General features: G+C 36.7%; 1 protein-coding gene across 4 annotated transcripts in view; it reads left to right on the plus strand.

Moving 5' to 3' along the window:
• Positions 1 to 27,391, plus strand: part of Armc8 (armadillo repeat containing 8) — a 95,674-nt gene that overhangs the window by 29,090 nt on the left and 39,193 nt on the right. For 3 of the 4 annotated variants that reach the window (XM_074060288.1, XM_020178272.2, XM_020178275.2), the window contains 10 exons: positions 2,851 to 2,922; positions 4,457 to 4,599; positions 4,703 to 4,800; positions 6,301 to 6,393; positions 13,647 to 13,727; positions 15,640 to 15,715; positions 15,811 to 15,901; positions 17,157 to 17,217; positions 20,705 to 20,905; positions 22,747 to 22,842. In XM_074060288.1, the coding sequence (XP_073916389.1) occupies positions 2,851 to 2,922; positions 4,457 to 4,599; positions 4,703 to 4,800; positions 6,301 to 6,393; positions 13,647 to 13,727; positions 15,640 to 15,715; positions 15,811 to 15,901; positions 17,157 to 17,217; positions 20,705 to 20,905; positions 22,747 to 22,842 (1,012 nt within the window). The remainder of the gene's footprint in view (positions 1 to 2,850; positions 2,923 to 4,456; positions 4,600 to 4,702; positions 4,801 to 6,300; positions 6,394 to 13,646; positions 13,728 to 15,639; positions 15,716 to 15,810; positions 15,902 to 17,156; positions 17,218 to 20,704; positions 20,906 to 22,746; positions 22,843 to 27,391) is intronic. The other variant, XM_074060289.1, reaches the window with a different exon arrangement.

Here is a 27,391-nt window from a genome sequence, read left to right on the forward strand (position 1 = left end):
GTTTTGGAGGGAGTTTTGTTTGCTCTTGTCTATAAAGACATCTACTCTTTCAGATGTTTGGAATGGGTTCATAAGGTAATGTAGAACAGACACCTCATTTCTGCTTTGTTTAGGAAGAATGAAGAGGAAACTGGGAAAATATTAGGGTTGAGAGTTCTGGATTGGAGTACCCAGAATGACACCTGGCATAAAATAGACTCTAGGTAGATGCTCAGGCAAAGCACATGAAGAAGGGAAGATGAGGGGAGGAAATGATTAGCTGCCACATTAAGACTATGAGCTGATGATTCCGAACTAAGTCTGTAAGAAGAAAAGAGCAAAGTGTCCATAAAGAGACAGGAGCCTCGGCATACAGTCTTACTAACTGAGGCTCTGATATCATACAGCTGTATGTTCATGCATCAGCTTGGCAAAAATCTCAGTAAACCTCATTTAGTCTGTTGTATAATCAGAAATACTGTTATTTATCCTTATAAACCATATAGAAGATCTGAGATAGTTTACAAAGAGGGATAGATCAGTCTCTGTTAGATGTCCCTTCAGGTCCTGAGCTAATGAAGAGCAGGTGGTTTCACTGTTTGGCTCAAGACTTGTAAAAATGTCATTTAAAAATTTGTTGGGAGAATCATCTCTTAACACATCCCTAGATGTAGCAGTATTTTTCATTTATCACTTCAAAAAAATACAGTGCTAAGGACTGAAAATACAGCTTTGTTCATGCTGGGCAAGTTGCTCTACCACAGAGCCAGCCCATCATCAGGGTCTTAAATGTCAGCAAATATGGCTGGTACTGGATATATAATTTGTTGTTGTTTTTTTTAAAGTAATATTTTCCATTTGTTTTGCCAACTGCACAACTTTATTAGGATTGTAACTTTCACAGTTGGCAAAAAATTCTCATATATTGTAGACTTCTGCTATCTATAAGAGGAAGACTCAAAAGATGCTGAAAGAATAGTTAGGGGAGCTTATTTTGGAATATGGAAGAAATGGGTGAGCTAAAAACTTAATGCTACCTATCAGTGATCTTAACACTCAAATTTAACATCCCCCTTTACAAATATTTAGCAGTGCCCATATACTATCCTGAAATTAATTTTATAATAAAGTAACCTACTTAAACACTTAGGCCCTGAAATAATAGGCATTACCTGCTTATAAATTACAAAGTAAAAAAAAAAAAGTCATTTATAATGTTTTAATGTATAAGTGCTTACGCCTAACTACAGTGGGAAATTTTCTGAAGTAGAGTGAATTCAAGAACTGCAAATGTAGACTTGTCATGAATGCACATATGACTCAAATATATGCCATTGAACTGGTATTCTGATTTTTTCAAAATGGTTTACTTGGAATAAAAAGTTTATCTTAGAATTGGAGATGTAGCTCAAGTGGTAGAGCACCTGCCTATCATATGTGAAGCCCTGAGTTCAAACTCCATCACCACCAAAAAAAAAAAAAAGTCTTATTAAAGTTGTTATGGGGGTATGAGTTGAGTGGTAAAGAGCCACTTAACAAGTGTGAGAAGGCCCTGAGTTCAAGCTGCAGGACTGCCAAAACAAGTGTCTCTCCCTTTTATTCACAGACAAGTACACTACTGAAAAATTCAGTTTCCTTTAAAGCTATGTAAAAAGTTCTGTTTGTACAACTATGGCCAGAAATTTCTAGATTCTCACATACTTCTGAAGTGTCCTGTAGTTGTTGTAATGCTGTCCTGCCCACTTGGAGAACTGCTGCTGTGTAAAGGCACAGTGTTTTCATGTTCTATGTTAAGACAGCGATACTGAACAATTAGAAGGATTTGATTTCTGGCTGTGCTGGGACTTGAGTTCAGGGCTTCATGACTGTGAGACAGGTGCTGGGCCACTTGAACTATGTCTCTAACCCAGGAGAAGGGTTTTTTAAAACATTTTATTAGGAGTTCTGGATTTGTTTTGAACTGTTTATTTTTTTTTTTCCACATGTCCTTTGGGACCAATCATGTGTTTGTGAGCTGATTGGTCATCGATAGAGGAGATGTATTCTTATTGTAGAATAGAGTTTTACTCCTGGTGACATAAAGAGTTGTGTATGACTAGAGTAAAAAAAAAAAATACTGGCAAATATATGAGAAATACATAAATGTTTAAAATTTTTTAAATCTTCCTAAAAAATAATTGGCTGCTTAAGCAAAAGTATTTACCATGTACTATGTTGTATCTAACCAATATAAAAAGAGAATGTGTGGCAACAGCAGCACAAAGACATGATGGGAAATGGAAGTACACTTGCAAGGCCCTTAGGACAAGGGTAATGGGAGAGTGTCACTTGAAGGTTGACTGTGATAGATGATACATTGGAAATTATAAAGCAACCATTCAGAAAAACAAAAACAAGGGACTACAGCTCATAAGACAGTAAAGCAGATAAGATGGAATCATAAGAAGTACTCAGTCTAAAAGAAGTCAGAAAAGGAGGGAAAAAGTGAAAAGAGCGATACCTGATATTGTCAGATATGTTCCCCAGGCTGGTAGTTTGAACTGCTCCCAGAACTATGAGTGTTAAAGATGGCCTAATTCCTTTACATTCAAAGATTGGTGCCCTTCCTAGAAGAACTTGGCCTGTATATGTTGGAAGTCTTCCAGTATTCAGGGTTTCTCCCATTTCCCACACTGCTGCCCTGTTTTACAGCCCCCATGGTCACTATGCGCCTAGCTCTGTCCCTTCTCTTTAGCATTCCAGGAGGAAAAGTGTCAGTGCTCTGCATTTGCCAGTCCACGATGTTGCATGATAAAGTGGAATGAATTGCTGTTTGATGGTTTTCTATGATGTCTCAATATACTTTACTTTTTCTTTTTCCCCCATATTCAGAGACATGAAAAATGCTGTAATTGGAAATAACAAGCAGAAAGCAAACCTCATTGTCTTAGGAGCTGTTCCCAGGTATGTTTGCTGCCTACTTTCCTTTTCTATCATTCATGCTAAGTTTCTAATATATTTCTTAAAAACTCATATTTTTTATCTTTTCCTATTTCTAAAATCTATTTTTTAACATAAATGCTTTGAAACTTATGAACTATATCGAAGGAAATAGGTATGTATACACATGTATTGTATATATAATAAATATGTAAGTATGTTGTAGATAGTTTATATGTTGTGTATACAAATATATTGTATATGTTGTATATATAATAAATGTGTATAAACTATAGAATGAAATAAGAAGTGAGTATATTAATACTCTTTGGAAATTTAGGTATATCATTGACCCCACAATATTAGAGTTTGTTGGGGATTGGTGTGGTGGCTCATGTCTGTAATCCTAGCTACATGGGAGGCAAAGATCTGGAGGATCTAAGTTTGAGGCCAGTCTGGGCAAAAAGTTAGTGAGATCCCCATCTCAACCAATAAAAAGCTGGGTGTGGTGGTGCATATCTGTCATCCCACTATGCAAGAAACATAAAAAGGAGGATTGCTGTCCAGGCTGTCCTGGTTATAAACAAGAGACTTATCTGAAAAAATAACTAAAGCAAAAGAACAGGGATATGATTCAAGTGGTAGAGCATCTGCCTAGCAAGGATGAAGCTCTGAGTTCAAACACCAGTGTTGCAAAAAAAAAAAAAAAAAAAAGGTTTGTTGGATACATAATCAGTGTACACTGGCCTGATACTTCCTTCCCATTGCCTTAGACCTGTGGTAGTTTCTGATAAAAAGTATATCTCCCTTTTATTTACAGGACAAGTACACTACTGAAAAACTCAGTTTCTTTTAAAGCTATGTAAAAAATGCCTGTCCATGTTACGCGCGTGTGTGTGTGTGTGTGTGTGTGTGTGTGTATAGCACTTTCAGGAGCAGGAAGGCTTTACTTAGCATAGAGCATGATGGTCATAAGTGGTGAAGAGCTGCAACTAGGGAGTAGTTGTTTGGCAAACTAGACTGTAGTGGAAATGGGAGGATTTCCTCATTCCCCAAATGGGTGAATTAGAGAGAGAAGAAAGCTTTTCTTGCTTGAAGAACTTCACAAAAACTCTGAGTGTTCCCTCTAGGCTAAACTTCTACCATCTTAGCACTGTTGCTCTGAATTCAGGGTCCATTTCTACTTGACTTTAAGATCCAAAAGTACTTGGCATTGGGAATCTTATTATTCTGAAGGGACCTACCAGGAAGTAGTGGACAACATGGACTATAGTGCTGTTTCTGCAGAGACCACTGCAGACAGCTTTCAGATTTACAGTTTGGTTAACTATGAGATTTTATGATAGTCCTTTTGCTTAAAATGAAGAATCTCTCAGATTTTTTTCTTTATTGATTAGCAGATGATATAAATAGTGATTACCCAGAGGGATTCAAATAAGCTCAACCAACCATATTTTTACTACATGGGATATGTTAGTAGCCTTCTTTTTTCATGTTGCTTTGTCACATTAGTTTACTTTTGTTTTTTAGTGTCTGTTTACCAATTCCTTCCTTTTAGATTGTTGTATTTGCTTCAGCAAGAAACCTCAAGTACAGAGCTGAAAACTGAATGTGCAGTGGTATTAGGAAGTCTTGCTATGGGTACAGAAAACAATGTCAAGTCTCTACTGGACTGCCATATTATCCCTGCCTTACTGCAAGGTATGTAGGGAAACCATTTTTGCACAAATAAAGATTAGAATCTATCTGCAGACTTTTGAATACTGGTTAAAAGATGAGTCCCACATGTGGTTTCTATTGATAGGACTACTGTCTCCAGACCTGAAGTTCATTGAAGCTTGCCTCCGATGCCTGCGCACCATCTTCACCAGTCCTGTAACTCCAGAGGAGCTGCTGTACACAGTGAGTTGTGGTTGTTCTTTCATTATTAGTTACATTTCCCTAACAGCACTCTCATCACAACCGGGATACATAGAAAGGTCTTAAGAAGAAGTATTTTAGTTCTTGCTTATTTGCAAATATCAGGTGCTCTAGGTTTTCTAAAAAGTGAATGATAACCTCAGACTTTGAAGAATTTATAAGCTGTTAAAGACAGGCCCATTTTTATCTCTTTGTATGACAAATTAAGAGAATATATTTATGCTAAATGAATGAAATGTAGTTCTGCTCACTTTTAGGCTCACATCCAGGAGAGCAGTCTTTCAGAGTAGAACTGCTAACCTCTCTTCCCCATTTGACTTTCTCATCTTCTGTTCCTTTTCTTGTTGTACATTTAACACCTGACTTTCTTTGAGGTTTCCAAGCTTTTTACTTTGTTTTTAAACTGCTTATGACAACACAGAGGCTTATGCTAGCATGTAAGAGAGAGGGGTTCCACTTTTAGGGAATCAACAACCTGCTGCTTTTTTTTCTTTTCTCTCTCTTTTTTTTTTTTTTTTGTGGCACTGGGGTTTGAACTCTGGGCTTCACACTTGCTAGGCAGGTACTCTTACCACTTGAGCCACTCTGCAGCCCTTTTTTTTTTTTTCTTCTGTTTTTTTCTACTTTTTTATATATATTGAGCATTCTTTTCTCCCTTGCCCTCTGTTGTGTTTTGTGAGAGTCTTCAAAGCATGGTCATGGGCAGAAGAATCAGCCTCTTGTGGTAGCTTGTTAGGATGCAGTCTGTTAGGGCCTGCTCCAAACCTACAGAAACATAGTGTATGCCTTAAGAACACCCCCTAGAATTTGTATGCTCTAAGTCTTCTTTTTCCATCTGTAGGTCAGGCCCAAAACTCCTTTCAACTTGTAATTTCTTTCGCATTATAAATAAAGGGAAATTCTTAAAATATCCTGAAGGAGGGTAGATTAGTTCCTTTTTTCCTAGGCCACCATGTGTATGTCAGCAATAGGCAGAAAGTAGGCTTTATGCGATAAGGTGCTAATCATGTAAATTGTCTTGTCTTGTGAAAATTGAAAACAGCCAATTACAGTCATTATAAGAAATTGAAGTAATTACTGGTGCTTACCATACACCTCAAGATCAAGATTGTCAAGTTTTACTTTTATACAGTATTTCTTCTTTATAGTTACTTATTATTCTGTATCTTACTAGTTACCTCACACTTTGGTTTCAGAACTGAATTATGTCAAATCTTACTGTAATAAAGTTTTATTGTAAAGCATTGGCTGATTGAGAGTTCCCCCTGTCCTTGTATTCTCTTTCTAGAGTGGATATAGAAGCCCCTTTTCTTGTCCTTTGCCTGAACAGTTTCAGTGGCCATGCTGGTTTTGTTTTACTCTGTTCCTTAAAGAGACTTCATTTACTGTTAAAGAGGCTTTATTGTGTGCCTGCTCGTGGAAGTATTTTGTCAAGCGTATGCACAATGCCTAAGTTCCTTGTTGCTGTGCTTTCCACTCCAGGATGCCACAGTGATACCACACCTTATGGCGCTGCTTAGCAGGTCCCGCTACACCCAGGAGTATATCTGTCAGATCTTCTCACACTGCTGTAAAGTAAGAATAAGAGTAATGTTCTCTTTAATGAAATATCTTACATGCCCATAAGAGATGTGTCTTATTTGTGTGTTCTCCCAGAGATGCTCTGTACATATAGACTTAGGTATATAGTTTTCTCTGTTTTTTCCCTGGTATGGCAACATACCATGTATACTATTTTAAACCTTGCACTTTCCACTTAGCATATCTTGAAGGCTATTCCATATCAGCATTAGGAGCTTCTTCGTTCTGTTTTTGTTTTAAACAGCTGCATAGTATTTCACTGTATGGCTGCATAAGAATTTATGTAATTAGTCTTCTATTGTTGAGCCATTTAGTTTTTTTCCAGTCTTATGCTGTTACAAAATAATGCTCCAATAAATACCTTTCTAGGAGACATTTTATGAGAAATGGAATTGGATTGAAAAAATGTATAATTATAATTTGTCTTTTGTAGAGGTTCTCTGATTTTATACTGCCAACAGTGTGTGATCATACCTATGTCCCTAGACCCTCCATTCTTATGTTGTTGGAAACATTTTAGTAATCTCATACAAGGAGAAACAAGAGAGGTTCTTCTCTCCTCATTGTTGAGTATAGTTAGCTGTCTCTTTCTCTTTCTCAATATACTCAGGTAGTTATGCAGATAAATACACTGAGATAGTTAGGTAGAAAGAACTGAGACAATTTGGTATTGTTAGAAGGCCTTATGTGTTGAAGCCAGACACACCCAGTTTTGAATTCTAGTTCTGATTTGTGTTTACTCAAGGACAGTGAATGTGCTAGTTGACATCTCTAAGCATTTGCTTTCTCATCATAGATTTTAGGAACCTTGGCATACTTTTCTTACTGAGTTGAGGGCTTTAACCTTTTCTCCTAAATGAAGCACTTTATGGCTTCTCTTTAGCACATTCAAATTACTGTTCTTGCACGGTGAAGCGGTACAAAGGGCAAAGTACAGGAGAAGGGGCACAGCTTCCATACCCTCTCCAGTTGTACCACCCTCCAGTATCCTCCATGTGTTCAGTATCCAGAAGCTTTCATTTCTGCTTTTAAAAGGTCTCAAACCTAAACTGAAGAGTGCTATGAAGTACTACATGTTTTGCTTCATAGATTACAAACTGGAGTTCTTTTTTTGATAGCTATGGGTGATTGTTTATTTAAGGCCTTTGTTAGTTTCTAAACATTTTCTAATGTCTAACCATATTACTGGTTATTGCCTGGTGATTCTGTGTTTTAGAATAGTATTACCTTCTTTCCTATCATATATAATGTAAACTCCTGTTGAGGAACTTTGGGAACCATAGAAAAGAAGGGCCAAGAGAAGTGAATGCCTACATTCCACAGGTTTTCACTATATTAGAACATCTTCCCAAATAAATGAAAAAGTACCTAAATTGTCATCTCATGATTTAAAACCCCTTCCAAGCCCTAGCTGATTGTCACAACTTATTCAATTCTGTTTAAGGCACTTAGAATCTAAGATTTTTGTCAAAAATCCATGAGGTTTCTTTTCCTTTGACAGTGTATAGGCCAACTCATAGAACCCAGGGTATGAAACAATACCTTTGTCTTTTCAGGTAAGCAGAGAAATGCTCTAAGAAAATGAAACTTTATTGAAATTCATTTGCTATAAATGAATTAAGACCAACATGATCTAGAAATTTGCAACAACAAAATGATGTCTTATAGCTAGCCCTGGCAGGGAAGTAGAGAATGGTATTTGGATATAATGAGATACCTCATAGCAATCTCTCAGTGCCTGTTTTTTTTTTGTTTGTTTATTTGTATAGTGTTACAGACAACATAGTTTTATTATATACATATATATACATATATATATATATGTATGGAAACTATATTTTTTAGATTAAAAATAAAGTAGTTTAAGCATTTCTGCATACAAAAATTTTAGGTTTTCATTTATTAAAAACAAAGCAGTATAAGTTCTGTTGAAGTAACCATATGTACATCAAGATATTTAAATTTATGGAAAATAGAAGTAATCAACAGCCTCAAATTTCTCTGTTTTTATGACTTAATTTACCCTTTTCAGATTTTTTTGTTAAAATAATTTTATTTAATTTAATACCTAGGTCAGTGTGTTTTTCTGGTTTTGTTAATAGTCAAAATACTTAGTAAAAATGATGAGGTTGCACCAGCTATGAAATAACATTTACAGTTGTCTAGATATGTAGTAGGAAAATATGTAAAATATATAAGGAATTATTCCCCATAAGAAGTATAAATTCACCTTCTATTGATTATATGAATATCAAAAACTATCCTGATTTAAAAGAAGCTTCTATAAAATATTGTAATAGGCATTACTTGTTCTCCAAATGTTATGTATAAATAAATAATATTACTGTCTCAATTAAACAGTAATACCAGTATTTCTTAGCAAAAATGTTGTGTATATATGGTAAGGTAGTCCTTGGCCTATAGGCAATTTTCCAAGTTTGATCTCCATTAAAATGTTCTCTAAAACTGATAAGAACTACCACACCAAAGTAAAAAGATGAGGTAAACATCTTATACTTTAAGAAAGTACTTGGAACTTCATACTCAACTATTCCCTAGTGCCTAGACTCTCGAATAATGCTTTGAAAGGTCCTCCGCAACAATGGCGATGATGACATGTATTTGAGCCACGTAATAGTCTCCTAAGTCTTCTGAGTAGGTAATGATGTTCTTTTCTGTTATTACAAAACAGTCATGACTTTTGCCAAAAGTATTATTCCAGTGTGGGTTTACAGGAGGCACCATGGCACAGTAAGAGCAGCTACAGGGCCATTCAAAACCGCCATGCTATAGCCCCCGTGGAAAGAATGTCCAGTGAGTTTCTTGAACCCAGCAGGAGGAAACATTCCTGGTTCAAAAGAATCGAAATAAGTCACTGTCCAAGAAAAGCTGCCGCAGGAGAATCCAGCAGTTAGGGATCCTAACAGCCCAGTGTCTACATCCTCTTCATTCTTCCAATTTTCAGCGTGCAACTCTTTAACGACCAGGTAGGCGATGGTGAGGAGGAAAGCCAGGAGGGCAGCAAACGGCAGTGAACAAACAATAGAGAGGAGCTGGATGGGCCACCGCCGAGCCTGGGCCCGGCTGCCCGCGGCCACTGGAAAGACCCTGTTGGGCTTGTCATGCAGCACTGGCGACCTGTCCCTGTCCAGCAGCCGGGCTTTTTTTTTTTTTTTTTTTTTGCAGTGCTGGGTTTGAATTCATGGCTTCATACTTGCTAGGCAGGCGCTCTGCCACTTGAACCACACCTGCAGCCCCGGTGTGTGTATTCCTGAGTGCTCAAGATAGTATAGCATCTCCTACTCATGACCATAGTAATCTCTCAAGGGTGCTGAAAATTGGACCTGGAGAAATAACTACTTGTCAGATTCCTTTGTTAAATTATAAGAAGTTTGAATAATCCTGTTTCTGAAGTTACCAAATAGGTAACTTCAGGATTATTCATTAGAAATTTGTCAGTTAGACAAATTGCATTTACAATTGCTCATCTGAAACTTCTCACTGCTGTCCTAGCTGAAATCGTATATAAAGGAGTACCGTTAAATCAGGAGTTCTTTCACTGGAGGGAAACTTGTGACCAGGATAATGATTTACAGCCACTGTCATGCACTGACTAAAGATGTCAGAGAAAATCACCTTTACTCAGCTTTCTTTAAGCCTGATAATTAGCATTTGCTACTGCAATTAAATGACCAAATTTAAGTATCCTGAGATACAATTAGACCTCAAGAAACATTACAGCATTTGTAAAGCTGGTGACAATAGTAATGGCTTAAAATACAATTTAACTTCACTAATTCACTAACAGCAGCTATCTTTGAAAACAACTGATCTGATGGTCTTTGTATTAGAAAAACCTTTTATTGTCATGTTATTCTTTTTTTTGTTGTTGTTTTTTGGTTTTTTACACATAGTTCCAAAGAAATTTTAAGACTCATTTACCCACTTACTTAAAATTGGATGGGACAAGATTTTAAATTACTAATTTTGCATAGGCTGGTATCACTGTAAAGTCAATTTAAATTCTTTGAGGAACAAGTCAAGAGAAGGAGGAATTACTAAGGCATTTGTGTTATAAGCTAATCATAATTGAATTACTAAGGAGCAAAAAATAGACTAGTAATAGTATTTATTGGAATTTTGTCTTCTAAATTGTCAATTTTTAAGCATTTACTCAGCTTTCTGAGCCCTATCTTTTTAAGACCACAACGGCTTATGTACTTCCCACCCAGTAGATGTTTCCCCACTAACCACCAGGTTGTCTTATAGAAAAACAAAAGAGACGTGGTAAGAATCAAAGGATAGCTCCTCTCCAGTTAGCTCAGCCACTGGTCCCTTCTTGCAGTTGTTTTTACATAATCCTGTGTACAACCTCACAGAGAAGGAAGACCTTTGATGACAAATATTTGTTGCTATCTTTGAAGCAATGTATTGAAAGGATAACAAGTGAGGTATCTCATGAGCATGGAACAGGTATGTACAGAGAATTACAGTGTGCCTCATTTTTTCACTATCATTTGTGAATACAAACTCTTACCAGAAAAGATATTCCAGAAAATACTGATTTTAGGAGAAAAAAAAAATGCATGCACATTGGTATGCATTGAAGTGATGTTTGTAATAGTAAGAGACTGAAAATCTAAATGTCTAATTACAGGTTACCAGTTATATAAAATATGAGGTAGTCGTACAATAGAAAAAGGCCAAGAAGAAATGAGAAGCTCTTACATACTGATACAAATGATCTCTGAGATATATTGCAAAGAGCTTAAAAGGTTTGGAGCACTGTATATAGTAAAACAGGAAAAATCATACACTTACATGTTTGCTTGCATATGTTGTGTTGTGTTGTTTTGTTTTGTTTGCAGTACTGGGGTTTGACTCAGGGTTTCATGCTTTGCAACACAGTTGCTCTACCACTTAAGGCACACATCCAGCACTGTTTTGTTTTTGAGATTGGGTCTTGCTATATACACTAGGCTGGCCTCAAACTCTCGTTCCTCCTAACTGCTGAGATTAAAGGCATGTGCCACCATAACCAGCTTTTGTATATATAAAAAGTGTCTTGAAGAATATAAAATAACATATTACACTTAGGTCACCTCAAAAGACAAGAAAAGAACAGAGTGGCTGCAGAGATGGAAGAACAATGAGGTGCAGAAGACCAAGATAGCACCCTGCCTACTTAACCATTCTGTTAAACTCTGCCAGTGTTTAAATTGAGATGTCAAAATTTTTAGATGGGCAAAAAAATGCAGTATTTGGGCAGGTAAGCTTAGGCCACTTTAGGCTTCTCTTCACAGTTCATTCTAGTTTCTACATAGGACAAAGGGGGCAGATCCTTAAGAGACCTCTCTTTTACTTGGCTCCCCATTAACAGCCTCCTTCACTATGTTTGTAATGAATAAGCTGGGACACCTTTGTTTCAAATGAGACAGTGCAAGTGAAGCATATAGAGCTGTGTCCATTACAGACAAGTACTCAGTAAGTAGTACCAGTGATTGTAACTGCAGATGCATGGATCAAGTGGGAAGAAAGGGAGCACGTGTAAACTTTGTCCTGAGAATGTCAGTTTGGTCATTATTTATTTCAAAAGCAGGTTTGCACCATTCTGGATGGATATGCAACAATAAAAATATCAAGCCATTTTACTTTGGGATTTTATCCTCAAAACCTAGGAACTACACTGAGATGTACCCTCAGTAATACAACAAAACACTGTTTGTAACAGTAATATGTTAAAAACTGCCTAAATTAGTTGGGTGCAGTGGCTCATGCCTATAATTGTAGCTACTTGGGAGGATTGTGATTCAAGGCCAGACTAGACAAAAAGTTAACAAGACCCCCATCTCAACCAATAAAAAGTTGTGCATGGTGGCACATTGGAAGTGTAAATAGGAGGACTGTCATCCAGGCCAACCTTGACATAAACACAAGAACCTATTAAAAAAATACCTAAAGCGAAAAGGACTGGGAGTGTGGCTCAAGTGGCAGAACACCTGCTTAGCAAGCTTAAGGCTTGAGTTCAAACTCCTGTACCATGAAAAAAGTCCCCATAACAACAACAGAAAACCTACTTAAAATATGTGGTGAGAGGTTTGCATGAGAAAGCAGTGAAATACTCTTAACAGTGATTAAAAATAAGAAATTAGAAGTTAGAAAATGTGTAAAAGTTAAGAGAGAAGTGACTGAAGTTTTAAAGGACCCTTTTAATATATAATGTTTAGAGGATTAGTACCTATAAAATAGAATATGGCTGATGTGTTGTTCAGAAGTATGAGAGCTAATCTTATATCAGATGGTGTATGTTTTGCCCCAATAAAGAGTGAGCCACTCTAGTGTTTTGTTTTGTTTTGTTTTGTTTTGTTTGCAAGATAGTTGTTACTTAGGTAAATGATAGCTTGAAGAAATTTGAGAGTTCTTCTGGACCAGTAACTGGTTTCCTTTGGCAAACTCCAGACCACTTGCCTTTCAGTGATAAGTTTTTCTCTTCTGAATAAGGGTAAACATGCAATTTTATCCCTGTCTTGGCCTTAATTGACTTTTCATTAATTGATTGGGTGAGCTGGAACATAAAATGAACAATTAAGAATCGCAGCAAAATTAAAGCTTTGCATTAACCTTTAGCTTCTGCCACTTTGAAGATCATTAGTATATTGATTAGTAGAAAACAGAGTTGATGAAAAGAATATAGCTTTATTTTCCTGTCTCCTTAACTTCCTATTTTAAGAAGCAATCATTTTAAAAAGAGAAATGAGAAATACAGAACCCAAAATGTACTCATTTCTCAGTTACGGAGTGTTGTGTTTCTTTCCACTGTAGCATTACTGAAACTGCCCTGATAAGTTGTGAGGTGAGTTTCCCTTGTAGTTAGAGTTCTCCTGACCAGCTCATCAGTCTTAAGATGTAAGAGTGACAGTGCCACTGTCTCCTGTGGTCCTAGGGCACAGGTGCACATGAAAGGCAGTGCTGTGGCGGTATGCTGGTTAATAACTGCACAGGCCTCTGCCAAGGTGGCTTCTCTGTCAGCTTCCGTTTTTCTGGGCATGAGGAGGCAGCAGTTCTAGATGTGGGATGAGTAGAATATGGCAGCCCCTTCCAGGAGTAAAGCAGTGTCTGCCTTGCTTTTTGGGGCTGAATTTATGCAAGGAAAGGGTAACTGAGAAATCTGTGCCATAGTGAATTGAGTTTTCTCCACTTTAATCACAACTTTCGTTAATGTATTATTGTATTCTTTTTTCTTACAGGGGCCAGACCATCAAACAATTTTATTTAACCATGGTGCAGTCCAGAATATTGCCCACCTACTAACCTCACTCTCCTATAAAGTAAGATGTTAAACTATGGCTAGATTTTTATTTTGTTTTTCGTTTATAGAAAGAGACCCACATATTTTATTGCTGCTTTGACAGATGTGTGATTAGGAGTAGTGTTACAGGGCATTATATTACCTATACAGTGGACTTTGACTAAAAAACATTGCCCCTACATCTGCCATCTTTTCAGGATATGGTTGTTCCATGAATTGCTGTTGGTATACTGTTAAGTAGTGTTTCAAGTCTTCTTGGTTAGGTTTCAGTGCCAGTGCTGCTGCTTGAGAAGCAATGACTGGTGATATCAGGAGAGACTTCGTATTTAAAAACCTTTATTTAGCCACAGTGACTTAACTCACAGCATATGCCTCCATGTGTATCAGCGTTTAAAATGTGTTCTGTTTTATATTTTGAGTTAAACGGTCAGGAGTTTCACACCCAATAACTCAGCTCTTACTGTCTTTCTTGCAGAGGTAAAGGGCATCATAATATGTTGTCAAGTGCCGACTTTGCCCATTCATTGCTGCCCACCTAGCAAGTTGTAGCAAATGTGTTTGCTGTGTTGTTGTTGTGTCACGTTAGAACTGGGTATGGCAGAACAGAGAAGGAGGCATTCTTGTTTTCTGTCTCCTTACCTTGACCCTGCTCTGCTGTCGTGGCCCTTAGCTCTCTTTCAGGTAGGGCCTACTAATTCGTATGTTTCCCCACCTCAGACATCCGCATTGTGGTCTTGACAGAAGAGCTCACAAGGGTAGGAATGGGGATGGAGCCAGCTTGAAACTAGCCAGAGGCAAGGGAAAGAAATACATACTGAAGTCACTTCCTCTGTCCTGGGACCTGCCAGCACCTGCATATCAAACAGTTGTTGAGGCAGCTATTTATTGTCCCTCACTTTGTCATCCTCTGACTTCACTGATGCCCTCTGCTCTTCCTCCATTTCTCATTTTTTCCGTACTAGCTTTACCAGCTATCATAAATCTTAATACTTAGAGTTTGTGAAGGGGAAAGTGTCTGGTAACATTACCCTTGCCAAGGTTTGCTCCATTATAGAGTGTCATTAACATATTCTAGGTTCCTACTGCCAGCGCTGTAGGGAATTGCCCAGGTGAGGGACAGGGTTTCTTCCTACTCCAACTGCCTGTCCCGGTAGTGCCTGCACCCTCCTAAGAAGGTTGTGTAGAGACTCAGGCTCAGAAGCGAGGATTAGATCACCTGGAGAAAATGCTTGCAGATTGTAAAACATACTATGTGTGGTCAAGAGATGGGGCTCTCGGTGTCATTCCAGAGCAGTACCTATTTTTGAGGAATAGCAGCACAATTCTTAGTGTTTTTAAAGTTAAAATAGCCTACTTCTTCTCAAACTTTTAATGTGAGATTCATTCCTCTCCTCTCTTTTCTTTGCTTCCATTTCCATCCCATACACATTTAAAAGAGGCCTTTTTTTTTCCTTCCTTTAGTTCTCTGATTGGTAGGTAGAGAAGAAACAGAAATGTCCCACTTGAAAGGCACGTGTTAGTTGTTAAGCTTCCTGTAACTTACACTATATTTTGTAATATTTCTTAAAAATTGCATTAGATATTTTTCTGTTCAATTTTAATTGCTACTTTTTTCTATTTTTTCTTTTCTATTCAAAATTAATTCTGACTTTTAGCTATCCTCTTCAGAATATACAAGTGTTATTGTTATCGCCTTAGGCCTTTTTTTCATTTTGCTCTCTTGTTTTTGTTTTTTCCACAGTGCTATATACTGAACCCACAGCCTTAAGCATGCTAGGCAAGCACTTTATCATTGTGCTCCACTCCCAGCCCACTTTTACTATTTTAAATAGAATTCAGTAATTGTTTCTTCAAAACAGTTTAGATTCTGAGGTACTAAAGTCATATTTGAAAAATAAGTGTATCTTTTGTTTGTTCATTTATTGTTACAGGTTCGAATGCAAGCACTGAAATGCTTCTCGGTTTTAGCTTTTGAAAACCCCCAGGTATCGATGACCCTGGTAAATGGTAGGCTGGAACTTTCACTGGCATCTACGTGAGTTAATTCATGGACTTTGTAGATTCAAAGTGATTCCTCCTCTCCTTGTTTGCTTTGTTCCTAGTTTTGGTTGATGGAGAATTGTTACCACAGATATTCGTGAAGATGTTACAGAGGGATAAGCCGATTGAGATGCAGCTCACATCAGCAAAATGGTAAAAGTGAAAGCAGCATGGGAAGAGACAAGGCTTTGTCAGTGTCTTAGAGGAGGATAGCCTTATCACCTGACTCCAGTCCCCATCTGGGTTGTCTCACATTTTCCTAAATGACTGTGGGTCCTTTTATATTCAGTTTATTGCTGGTAGTATATAGAACAGGAACTCTCATATCGCGTCTAATGCTATCTACAGAAAATTATTACATCCTCAACTTATTCTACTTGTTCTTCAGTTGAAATAATATGGAATTAGATCAGTTATAACCAACACATTATATGCAGTATTAAGCCAGGAAAACAGAGAGATGCAGAAGTATGGAGTGAGAATGGAAGTTGATTATTAATATTATTAACATGTTGAGTACACGTTGTATGGGATTCTATGCTAGATGAACTGTTTAATTTTAATATTTAAGAAATTGTGGCTATCTAAGAGAATTGGAAATTTTCAGTGAATTACTCAGGCATCTCAAATTACATTTTGTTTGTATTGCGTTTTTGTTTGCTTGCCTTTTGTCTTCAAAACTGAGCATTTCCTTCGTTAGTAATGTAATATTCTTATGTAAGTAGTTAAAAAAAACCAGTGTAATAACTAGCCTCACGACAATGATAACTCTAAAGACATTTCAGCCCTCCACAATAAAAGTAAAATAATTTTAATGATTTGTTTATAGCTTTTTATGAAAGCCAGACATGGAATATTTTAGTGTTTTCTCCTCCTTCCCAGCTTACTAAAGGGATCTAACTCAAAAATGAAATTCATTAATTTAAATTTCTGAACTACTTAGTGTCCACTGTCTGCCTATGGAGTGCCTTCTGTAATTATAAGGTAAATTGCTTTTCAGTACAGCACAATCACTGACCGATCCCCAGAACCTCTGGTAACCTCAGTTAATTTCTGATGGACAGTTAATGCTGCTTCTCTTATTAAATTGGAATATCCCAATTTAATTTTTGTTCAACTGAGATACTTTGTTATATATTTTTTTTTAACACTTCTTCCCTCTTTTATAATGGAAAATTCCAAACAAGAAGTATAGAGAAAATCATTTTTAAAAGCCCATTTATTTATTTACTACGTAGCCTAGTCTGACCTGGAACTTGTGCTCCTCAGCCTCCCAAGTGTAGGGATTGTAGAAATGCACCGCTATGCCTATCTTTAGACCAAAAATAAAATACAATAAAATCTTGAAAGGCAAATAAGCTTTAAACTTTAAGTCAAAATTTACTTACTTTCTGTCATTTTATTACAGTTTAACTTACATGTGCAGAGCTGGAGCAATTCGGACAGATGACAACTGTATTGTATTAAAGGTAAGCTAATTAATTTTCTCTAAAAATATAAAAATTGTCCTTTTTTTTGGCAGCACTGGGGTTTTTGAACTCAGGGCCTCATGCTTGCTAGGCAGATGCTCTTATCACTTGAGCTATTTTCCCAGTCCTTTTTTTTGTAATAGGGTTTTTTTTTTGAGATAGGGTCTCATGAACTATTTGCCTAGGGCTGGATTCGAACAGAGATGCTCCTGATCTCTGCCTCCTGAGTAGCTAGGATTACAGGTGTGAGCCACCGATGCCTGGCAAAAATTGTACAATTTTCTAAATGTTGAATATGAATATTGGTATTTGTTTCTTTTTTATACATTTATTACTATGTGTATGTGTCACAGCATAAAATACAAAAGTATGGTGCTTTTTTTCAGTGGAATCCTATGTCATTTTAAAATACTGGTTTTACCAAAGACTGTATGTTTTCTGTCCTGTGTGGAATATGAGCCCATTACAAATACAAGCAATATTATGAAAAACAGGTCATGCTAAGGGGAGGTCACTAATGGGAGAGGGAAGGTAAGAGAAAGAAGTTAAAGTGAATGTGGTTGATGTACTATACAAAAATGAATGTAGAATTTTTAAACCTGTTGAAATCACCATAAGAAGGGGACTAAGGTAGAAAAGAGAAAAATAGAGGTGATGAATCAATTTGGGTTATAATACATAGATACATATATAATACATATATACGTGGACGTATAGCTATATTAAACAAACAAAAATGTCTTTTTGCAAAAACAGAACAGGAAGTTTAGTAAAACAGGTCCTGTTTGGGGGTTGGTACAAGTGTGTATATTTTCGGGGAGAGATAAGGAAGGGATGTAAGATGGTGAATATGGTGGAAATACTATGTATTATATATGAAAATGGAACGGTGAGACCTGTTGAAACTGCTCCAGGAATGAGGGGAGGGGGGATAAAGGAGAATGATGGAGGGGGTGAATTCAACTATGATATATGTTTGTAAGATATATATTGTATGATATATTTGGTAAATGTCACAATGCACCCCAGTACAATAAAAAAAAAAAATTAAAATACTGTCTTTAAATGTATTGTGAACATCAAAGTGAAATGATTCTTTCCTTGTCACAACCTTTTCATTTTTATGGTAATTAGAATGTAAAAGTATATAAAATTTAGATGAAATAGAAAATATTTTAATTCCTGATTTTCATTAAATTTACAGTACAGTTTTATAGATAGGCAGTTTGCCAGTTCTACAGAAAAGGCTTTATGTCACTCTCACAGCCAGTCATCAAGAGGTAGTGGAGTGAGGGGGTGGGGGCAGGGGGGAGAAATGAACCAAGCCTTGTATGCACATATGAATAATAAAAGAAAAATGAAAAAAAAAAAAAGAGGTAGTGGAGTGGCTTAAGTAGTACAGCACGTGCCTAGCAAGTGTGAGGCCCTGAATTAAAATCCCAGTACTGAAAGAAAAAAAAAAAGGCATGATGAAAGAGCAAATAAATAAATAACATGAAAACAACCATCTTTATTGTGATATGGCGAATCCAACCTGAATTTAGGAAAACATGAATAGAAGTCCTGAAACCTGGATTCTGTTTTTTGGTACTTCCTACCACTTTTGTTGCTTCAGACTCCTGATTATGAAAGTAGAGGTACTAATTCCTGCTCAACTATCTCACCAAGTTATTGCAAGGATAATAATATTAAATACATTCAGATGTCACAGTGTCATTTTATTAATGTGAGATCTCTCATTACTGTTGTTCAAAATGTGAGCCTAAGACTAAAAGACTCTTAAGAAGACTAAGATTGAACTGGAGGTATGGCTCAAGTGGTAGAGTACCTCAGGCTCGAACACCAGTACTGTCAAAAAAAAAAAAAATGAAGACTAAGATTGCTTTAGTCTTTGGTGAAGGGAATCAGTTTTAGGAGCTGTGAAGACCCACGTAAACAATTCAGCTTAGAACATGATAAAAGCGAGAGCACACAAGGAAGGGGTGAGGATAGGTAAGACACCTAAAAAACTAGCTAGCATTTGTTGCCCTTAACGCAGAGAAACTAAACCAGATACCTTAAAGCAACTGAGGCCAATAGGAAAAGGGGAACAGGTACTAGAGAAAAGGTTAGATCAAGAAGAATTAACCTAGAAGGTAACACCCACGCACAGGAAATCAATGTGAGTCAATGCTCTGTATAGCTATCCTTATCTCAACCAGCAGAAACCCTTGTTCCTTCCTATTATTGCTTATACTCTCTCTACAACAAAATTAGAAATAAGGGCAAAATAGTTTCTGCTGGGTATTGGGAGGGGGGGGGAGGGGGCGGAGTGGGTGGTAAGGGAGGGGGTGGGGGCAGGGGGGAGAAATGAACCAAGCCTTGTATGCACATATGAATAATAAAAGAAAAATGAAAAAAAAACAATTCAGCTTAGAGTGCTAAGGGCTACAATACAAATGACTGTTTTATTTACTTGTTTAACCTTCTTTTTCCTTCTCATTGAGAAGATAGGTTTAGTAGTAATTGTCATATATAATAGTTGGTAGTCTTAAATTCAGTAATCCACAAATTTAATGAATTTATGGCATTGATAAATATTAGGAACTTGAGGGAAAGGAGAATAGGATCTTTGCCTCAGAAGCCTATAATTGAGTTGTAAATCTTGACCTAACTTAATAGGAACTCATTAGTGAACCACAAATGCTAACTTCTGTGGTAAAAATACAATAGGAACTTACTATAAAAGAGCAAAGTCCAGCTGACTGCAGTAGTTGAGGAAAGCTTCCAAAATTTACAGCATTTCAGTGTCTACTTCCATATATACACATATCAGTCTTCAAAACAATAATACATGGGCATTTTTATTAAGAGCCTAATGTATTTAAATGACCAAGACCAGTGCCAAGGTCTTAAGGATCAGAACTAAAAGTGACTGATAGATACCACAGGCATTCCAGCGAGTTCTTGGCAAATCTAACAACTGTGATTGCTGAATTCACTCACATTTTAGAACCAGTAGAATCCAAGAATGTTTAAAGCTGTATTTCATTTTTGCAACTGTAGATATTAATACTGAAAAAAAAATAAAAGTCATTCTATTCATATTACCAAGGAAAGATCAGCAGGAAAAAAGAATTCCTGATTAAACTGCTGAATCTCTTTTAGGTAAATAAATGCATAGGTGGGGCAGACCTGTCAGACATGACTTGTTAGGGAGGTATTCTTGAATGTTTGTCATTAGGTGTCCAATAAAGCTTCAGCCCTATCACAAAAGCTAATTAGATTTCCTGTGCATATACTTTGTCTGGTTAGACTTTAGTGTACCAGCACAGATGATTAATCCGCACTGAATTTTGTTTGTTTTTGCACTAAAGTTTTATTCTCTGAAAACCAATAAAAGAAATGCTTGATCACAAACATGACTCCTAGTAATCCTATTGAGCCGTGTTCTTCATCAAGCTTTTGCCTTTACCAAAACGCAAATAATTAATCTCCTACCTTTCAGACATTACCTTGTTTGGTGCGAATGTGCAGTAAGGAGAGGTTGCTAGAGGAGAGAGTTGAAGGAGCTGAAACCCTCGCCTATCTGATTGAGCCAGACGTTGAACTACAGAGGATCGCCAGCATAACTGATCACCTCATTGCCATGCTTGCTGACTATTTCAAGTATCCCAGCTCAGTGAGTGCCATCACTGATATTAAACGGGTATGTTCTTCTCTTTCCCTTCTAGCAGCTGAGAAAGATTTTTCCTTTTGCTCACAATTTTGAAACAATTGGTAATTGCTGCTCAAAGCCTTTTTATGTAAAGGAGTCTTTTATCTTTGTTAACATAGATGATAGTGCTTTGTGAGTTTTTTGATACAATTTGTTCAGTATTTATTGTCAGGAAATTTTTTTACTAAGCACATAAGCAGGAAAAAGAAAATTGCATCCCTGGCTCTCCCAATTGAACCACTAAAATAGTAGATTCTCTAAAGTGGGCATTGACCTACCAGCAGTGGCTAACTCTGTTCAAGGTCATGGAACGTCTCTTGTTGCTATATTCTCATTCTTCAGGTAAAAGGTGATCAGTGCAAAACATTTTTGGAACTACTTTTAAGAGTTGCGTTTATAGATAGGTGCTGGTGACTCACACATGTAATTCTAGCCACTCGGGAGGCAGAGATCAGGAGGATTGTGGTTTAAAGCCAACCCTGGGCAAATAGTTCATGAAACCCTATCTTGAACAAACCCATCACAGAAATAGGCTGGCAGAATGCCTCAAGTGGTAAGAGTGCCTACCTCGCAAGCAGGAGGCTCTGAGTACAAACCCCAGTAATAATTGCCTTCATAGCTGTTTCAACTGAGTTATTATTTTCTGTTTTGTGGAGGTTTTGGTTACACTAAATGATAATACTCAGCTGGATTTTACATCCCATAATCACTGAGCGTTAACTTAAAACTCTTGGTTGATGAAGCTATTCCATTGTCTGGGTTTCTTTTAGCTAATCTGTTAATTAGCTCTTTAGGAAGTTTCCAAAGAGCAACACCTGTACCACTGGATAAGAGTTAACCTTTCCAAGGCATCTCATTTTGAAAGACACTCATTCAGATGAATAAATTATGACTTTTAGTTTAAAATTATTTGTATTATTAATATACCTTGTACAGTTACTAGTTCATAGTCATTAAAAGTAAGCAGGTTTGTGGAGGAATTAGCTAAGTCATTTATGTTTAAAGATAGCATTCATTGCCAGTAGATAATTTTAGGAATTTTCTTAAAAAAAAAATAAAAAAGACAGCTTAGACATAAATCTCAGATAACTGAAATAGATAGTAATTGCTACCATGGAGTATCATTTATTAGGTTTTTACAAAGAGTTTCCTGTTTCTAAAAGCTTTTTCAGTGCTGAAGTTAGGCCAGCACTACTGTTAATGTTTGTGGAAACCTCCTGAAAACATCAGTGTGACCGCACCTAGTTTATCAGCTGCATTCTGGGACTAGAAATGCCTAAGTAATGCCTTCTTTTTGCAGAGAGCATTTCAAACAGCTGCTGAAAGAATCATTGTTACTAAAACTACCATCTGGGGCGCCAGTGTCTCACGCCTATAATCCTAGCTACTCAGGAGGCAGAGATCAGGAGGATCTTGGTTCACAGCCAATCCAGGCAAATAGTTCACAAGACCCCATCCTGAAAAAAACTCAAAAACCCATCACAGAAAAGGGCTGGTAGAGTGGCTCAAGATGTAGGCCCTGAGGTCAAACCCCAGTACCACCAAAAACAAAACAAAAAAAACCAAACTACCATCTGGGAATACTGAATTTTTAGAGGTCAGATATTCACAAGAGTTTTTCATATATCAGTGTCAGGTGTCATGGTGCTCACTCTTAAAAGCAGATTCCATTTCAGGTCTCAGTCATATGTGAACAGATCCCAGAAAAACTAGAAAATTCATCTAGTGACAACACTAGCATGTTAATAGCTGTGGCACATTTTTTTCCTTCAAACTATAAAATTTAATTTATGAACTGAGTTGGAATATATCTTTTTTGTCCCTTTCTGTAGCTTGATCATGACTTAAAACATGCTCATGAGCTCCGCCAGGCTGCATTCAAGCTCTATGCCTCTCTTGGAGCAAACGATGAAGACATCCGGAAGAAGGTGAGTCTGGGAGAGGGGCGTCCCCCAGTCCTGACAGCCAGCAGGCAGGGAGTGACGTCAACCTGAAAGTCGTGGTGAAGAGCACTAACAGTGACTGTTTGAATATAATAAAGCAGAATGACAAAAGGCATAATTGAAGAATGAATGGGACCTGGATTTGGGGGGTCGTTTGTTTGTTTTTAGAACATAGAGTGGCATGGCCATGCTGGAATGACAAATAACTGGCCTGCTTTTTTTGTGTCATTAACATGGATTATTATGTTGCACATTTTTGCATGTGTTCTGATAAAAGTCAATTTTAGCACTGTGAAGCTTCAGACACCTTGAAGACTGACCTAACACTTAGAATGTAAATGTTATTTATGGGAATTCTTCCAATGCCATTGAGAAGTCAAATTTCTATTGTATATTGTTCTTTGATATGTGGCTTAGTTTTATGTTTTGATTTTTTTTTTTTTTTTTTGCTACTGTGCAAGTTTAATGTGAATAAAATCTTTGTGGAATGATGATTTTATGTTTAGTGAGTGGTCATCTGAATTTTCTAGCTCCCCCAAAATGTGTCACTCTTGTAGCACCATATGTTACTACAGTCTAGTCTGATGCTGACCTCATGTCCTTTATCAGAAAAGTTCTAGGTAAGAAGTAAAGTGTTGTGGTAAGTTCTGACCCGGCTCCCTCAACAAGCCATAAGGCTGAATCTTACCTCTCAAAAACTCAGAGTCTACACAGGCTTTTACAGTCATCATGGAGCAAAACCACACGTCTGTCTTCGGGAGCCATAGTAGAAAGGGCATTGGGTATTTCTACTGAACAGGACAGGTTACTGAACCCTCCCCATTTATAGTGCTATTTTAAGGAGTACTGTGAGAGAAATCACAGAGCATTGGCAGTTCCCATGATTCAGAGAAGTACTTCAGGCCTATTGGAAAGAGAAATATGGAACAATCTTAAGTTCATTGAACTAAATTGAAAAAGAAGCATCCTTAAAGAAATGGAAATTATAGCAATAAAAGTAAATGTGTGAAGTGCTTTGAAAAATCAGCACCAAAAAAAAAAACACAACTAACTCGATGAATGTTTTCTGTGTACCTTAATCTAGTTCAGCTAACAAGCTTTTTTTTTTAACCTTTTTGAAGTGTTTCTAGTATATAACCTATAAAAATCATTTTTGACACCTAAACTTTAATTTGTAAACTGTTACTTCAAGGCAAACATGTTAATAATACAATATTTCCTGTGTCTAAAATGATTGCTAGATGTTGACACTGATATAGTTCATTTACTTTAGATATGTGCTATAATACAAGGGAAGAGGCCTTTATGGTAACTCATATAGATAAAGCCAATGATGACATGGACCACAGAACTTAAATACACCATGGTTTGGTTTCAGATGATTATTAAGGCCCTTTGGGAACATGATAAGTATTTTGCCCATTCTTATAGGTCCAGAAGACCATGTCATGGACTGAAAGGGAGATAGATAGATGGACCATAATGGGGAGAAATAGGATGTCCATTTGCACTTCTCTGTAATTTTTTGTCAATAAAATATTGTTTCGGAATTAGTGACTTGATTTGTGGTATCATGTTCTAGAAATACTTGCAACATAACAGTCTAATCAGTATTCTATTAAAATTTGTATTCGTAATGTGTACAATTTACTGGTAAGGCTGACTACTGATCGTTCTGTAGAAAGATGACAAATAAAGAATAAGTTATAATTACTAATTATAGTTTTTGTGTGGTAAAGATAATGTGACATTATTATGTGATGGGGATTATGTAGCACTTTTAGGAAGATATTTAATTTCTGGGAAATTGTTTGAATAATTTGTAGTTCATAGTACTTACTAAAGAAATTGTAAAGTGGAAAATACAAAGTAATTTTGTGATAAAGTTTTCTTGAAGACTGGGCCCAGGAGTGGAAAATCCTTATTTTTCAATGTATAAGAAATGATAAATAACTTTTTCCTTTGAGTGCCTTTATTTCTATTCCTTTTTTTGTTGAAATAATTAATTTACTTTCTCCATGAAGTATTTCTTTCTCTTTTATGCTTATGCTTTATGAACTTTGATTGTATTCCTTTTTGTTTTGTGTAGATTCTCAAAGTATAATGTTTATGGTTTTATTTTTTAATGTAGTATTTATGCTTGCCAAGATGGGTATTTAGTTAACTGAGTTAATGAGTGAATAATCTCTGAAAGAAGTTTCAAGGACTGTGGACTCTCCCCCAACACAAAGCAAAATAAAACCAAAACCCCAAAGTTTTTTTGTTTGTTTCAGCAGAAAAAGATGAAACTTTCAGTTGGTCTTCTTTTCATATTGAAAACAGGAACATAATTCAGTAAATACAGTAAATAATATGTACCACAGTACCCTATTATGGACAGTTAAGGAAAGGAGGGAGAATAAAGAAGAGAAACGCAAAAAGTAGAGCCAGTGAGAAGTACACACAGCATTCAAGGAGGACACCAACTTCTCTACATAGAATTCTGTCTCTTTCTATCTTAGTACTTTAAAGGATTTCTTTTTCTTTTTTTTTTTTTTTTTTTTTTTTGAGATGGGGTGGGGGGGGGTCTCACTGTATTGCTCAGACTGGCCCTGAATTCATGAACTCAAGTTATCCTCCTGCCTCAGCCTCCTGAGTAGCTGGGACTATAGGCATTTAACACCATACCAGACTTTAAAAGATTTGCAAAAACCTGCAGTGTTGTCATTTCTTGATACCTTCTCTTTGGGCCAGACAAAATTAAGCTGAAGACTGAATGTGACCTCTAGGTCAGACATTCAGATCCTTGCTTTAGAGCAGCATTGGTGTATTCTCATTAAAAGAAACCAGCTGTTCCTATAACTTAACAAGCACTCTTAGAACTGAAAATGCAGAAAATACAGAGTGACATTTCCTTTAATATGCCTTGATCTTACTGTAACCGGACAGAGCGAAGCTGGTGTTTTAATGCCTGGCTTTGCATCTTTTATCACTCTGGCATACTCACAGACTTCTTATGATTTCCTGCCACAAGAGTAAAGGAGAGTGGTGCTGCTGAGTTGTGCATGTGACAGTGAAAAACGTTAACCTTTGGTGTAACATGAAGAGGGAGAAGAAGACCAGGAGAACACAGTGGACCACTGAACTTAGCAGCAGTTGTAGCCTACCCATGGCAAACTTACTGGAATTCAAATTACCTATAATAATGGACCCTCATCCTGGTTAGGAGAGATTATGGTTGGAGAGAGTAGGGGCATGGGCAGGAAATGACAGCATGATAGAAGAAGGATCCAGAGCAGATTAGCAGTAGCTGCACTGACACATTGGTTTAATCTCTGCTGGGGAAGTCTAGTATTTAATGACAGCCTTTACCTCATATTAATGCTGACTCAGAAGTAGAAGTCCAGTTTGTGGGCAGTAAAAAGGAGAAAAGTTAAGATATCAAGCAAATAGACCAATCAGCTGTTTCATGTTCTAGCATCATCAGTAAATTGTTAAATAATGCAAAGGCAGTAGTGACAAACTGTCCTGTAATTTTGAAGTCAATTCTTTTATTAAAAAAAAAAGATAAAGACCACCACTGATTGATACCTATTGATCATCCATTAGATTGGAAGTTGAAAAACAATTATCTCTCTTTTAAGAACTAGTGGAAATTGTCAGAAAGTGTAATTTAAAAAGTAAGGAAATTAAGGAGGATGTTTTTATTTTTGATAAAAATAAACACATTACAAATGTTAAATGAAACACTCACTGTAGCCTGTGCTCCTCTGGGGCATCTGACCGATAGCCTTTCAGAAAGCTCTCCTCTTACATTTGCATACTGATCCTTTAGCTGCAGATGTCTTTGGAGGAAGTAGAGTGTAAGCTCCATGAGAGCAGGGACTGTTTTTTGTTTTGTTTTTTTTTTATGTTTTGTTCATTACTGTATTCCCAGCAATTACAATGCTGTCTGTTCATAGTTGGTACTTAATAAATATTTGATGATTGAATGAGTGAATGAACAAAATGAATCAACAAACTAATGGATGAATGAGCCATATTGCAGATTGCATTACTGAGTATGAATTACCAAATTACATACAGTCCTGTCTGCATTAGGAACATTCCTTACTTCACTAGAAGGTCTGTGCGCATGTAAAGAGGAAGTTTAAAATGGGGGAAATATCTATGTGGTTGTGTGGACAGGGGTTTCATTATACTCAGCATAGGAAAAATGAAGGAAATGGCCATTTTTCAAGAAGCAGGAAATCTCTAGGGCATGTCTTCTAACTACTTGGATATAGGCCAAAGAGAACATTTTATTTTAAAAATAATGTTGACCATTATATCTTAATTGGAAATGTCAGCGTGAGTCTGGAGATACAACTCAGAGATAAAGCACTTGCCTAGCATGTACAAGGCCCTGGCTTTGTTCCTCAGAACTGCAAAAAGAGAGAAAGAAAATATGGAATATTTTATCCCTTTCTAAATGTATGATTTTAAAAAATGATAGAATTCACAAGTGCGACTGATTAAATTTTGTAGGAATAAAGATAGGGTTTGGTTCATAGAA

Source organism: Castor canadensis, chromosome 17 (genome assembly GCF_047511655.1).
Source record: "Castor canadensis chromosome 17, mCasCan1.hap1v2, whole genome shotgun sequence".
Lineage (NCBI taxonomy): Eukaryota > Metazoa > Chordata > Mammalia > Rodentia > Castoridae > Castor > Castor canadensis.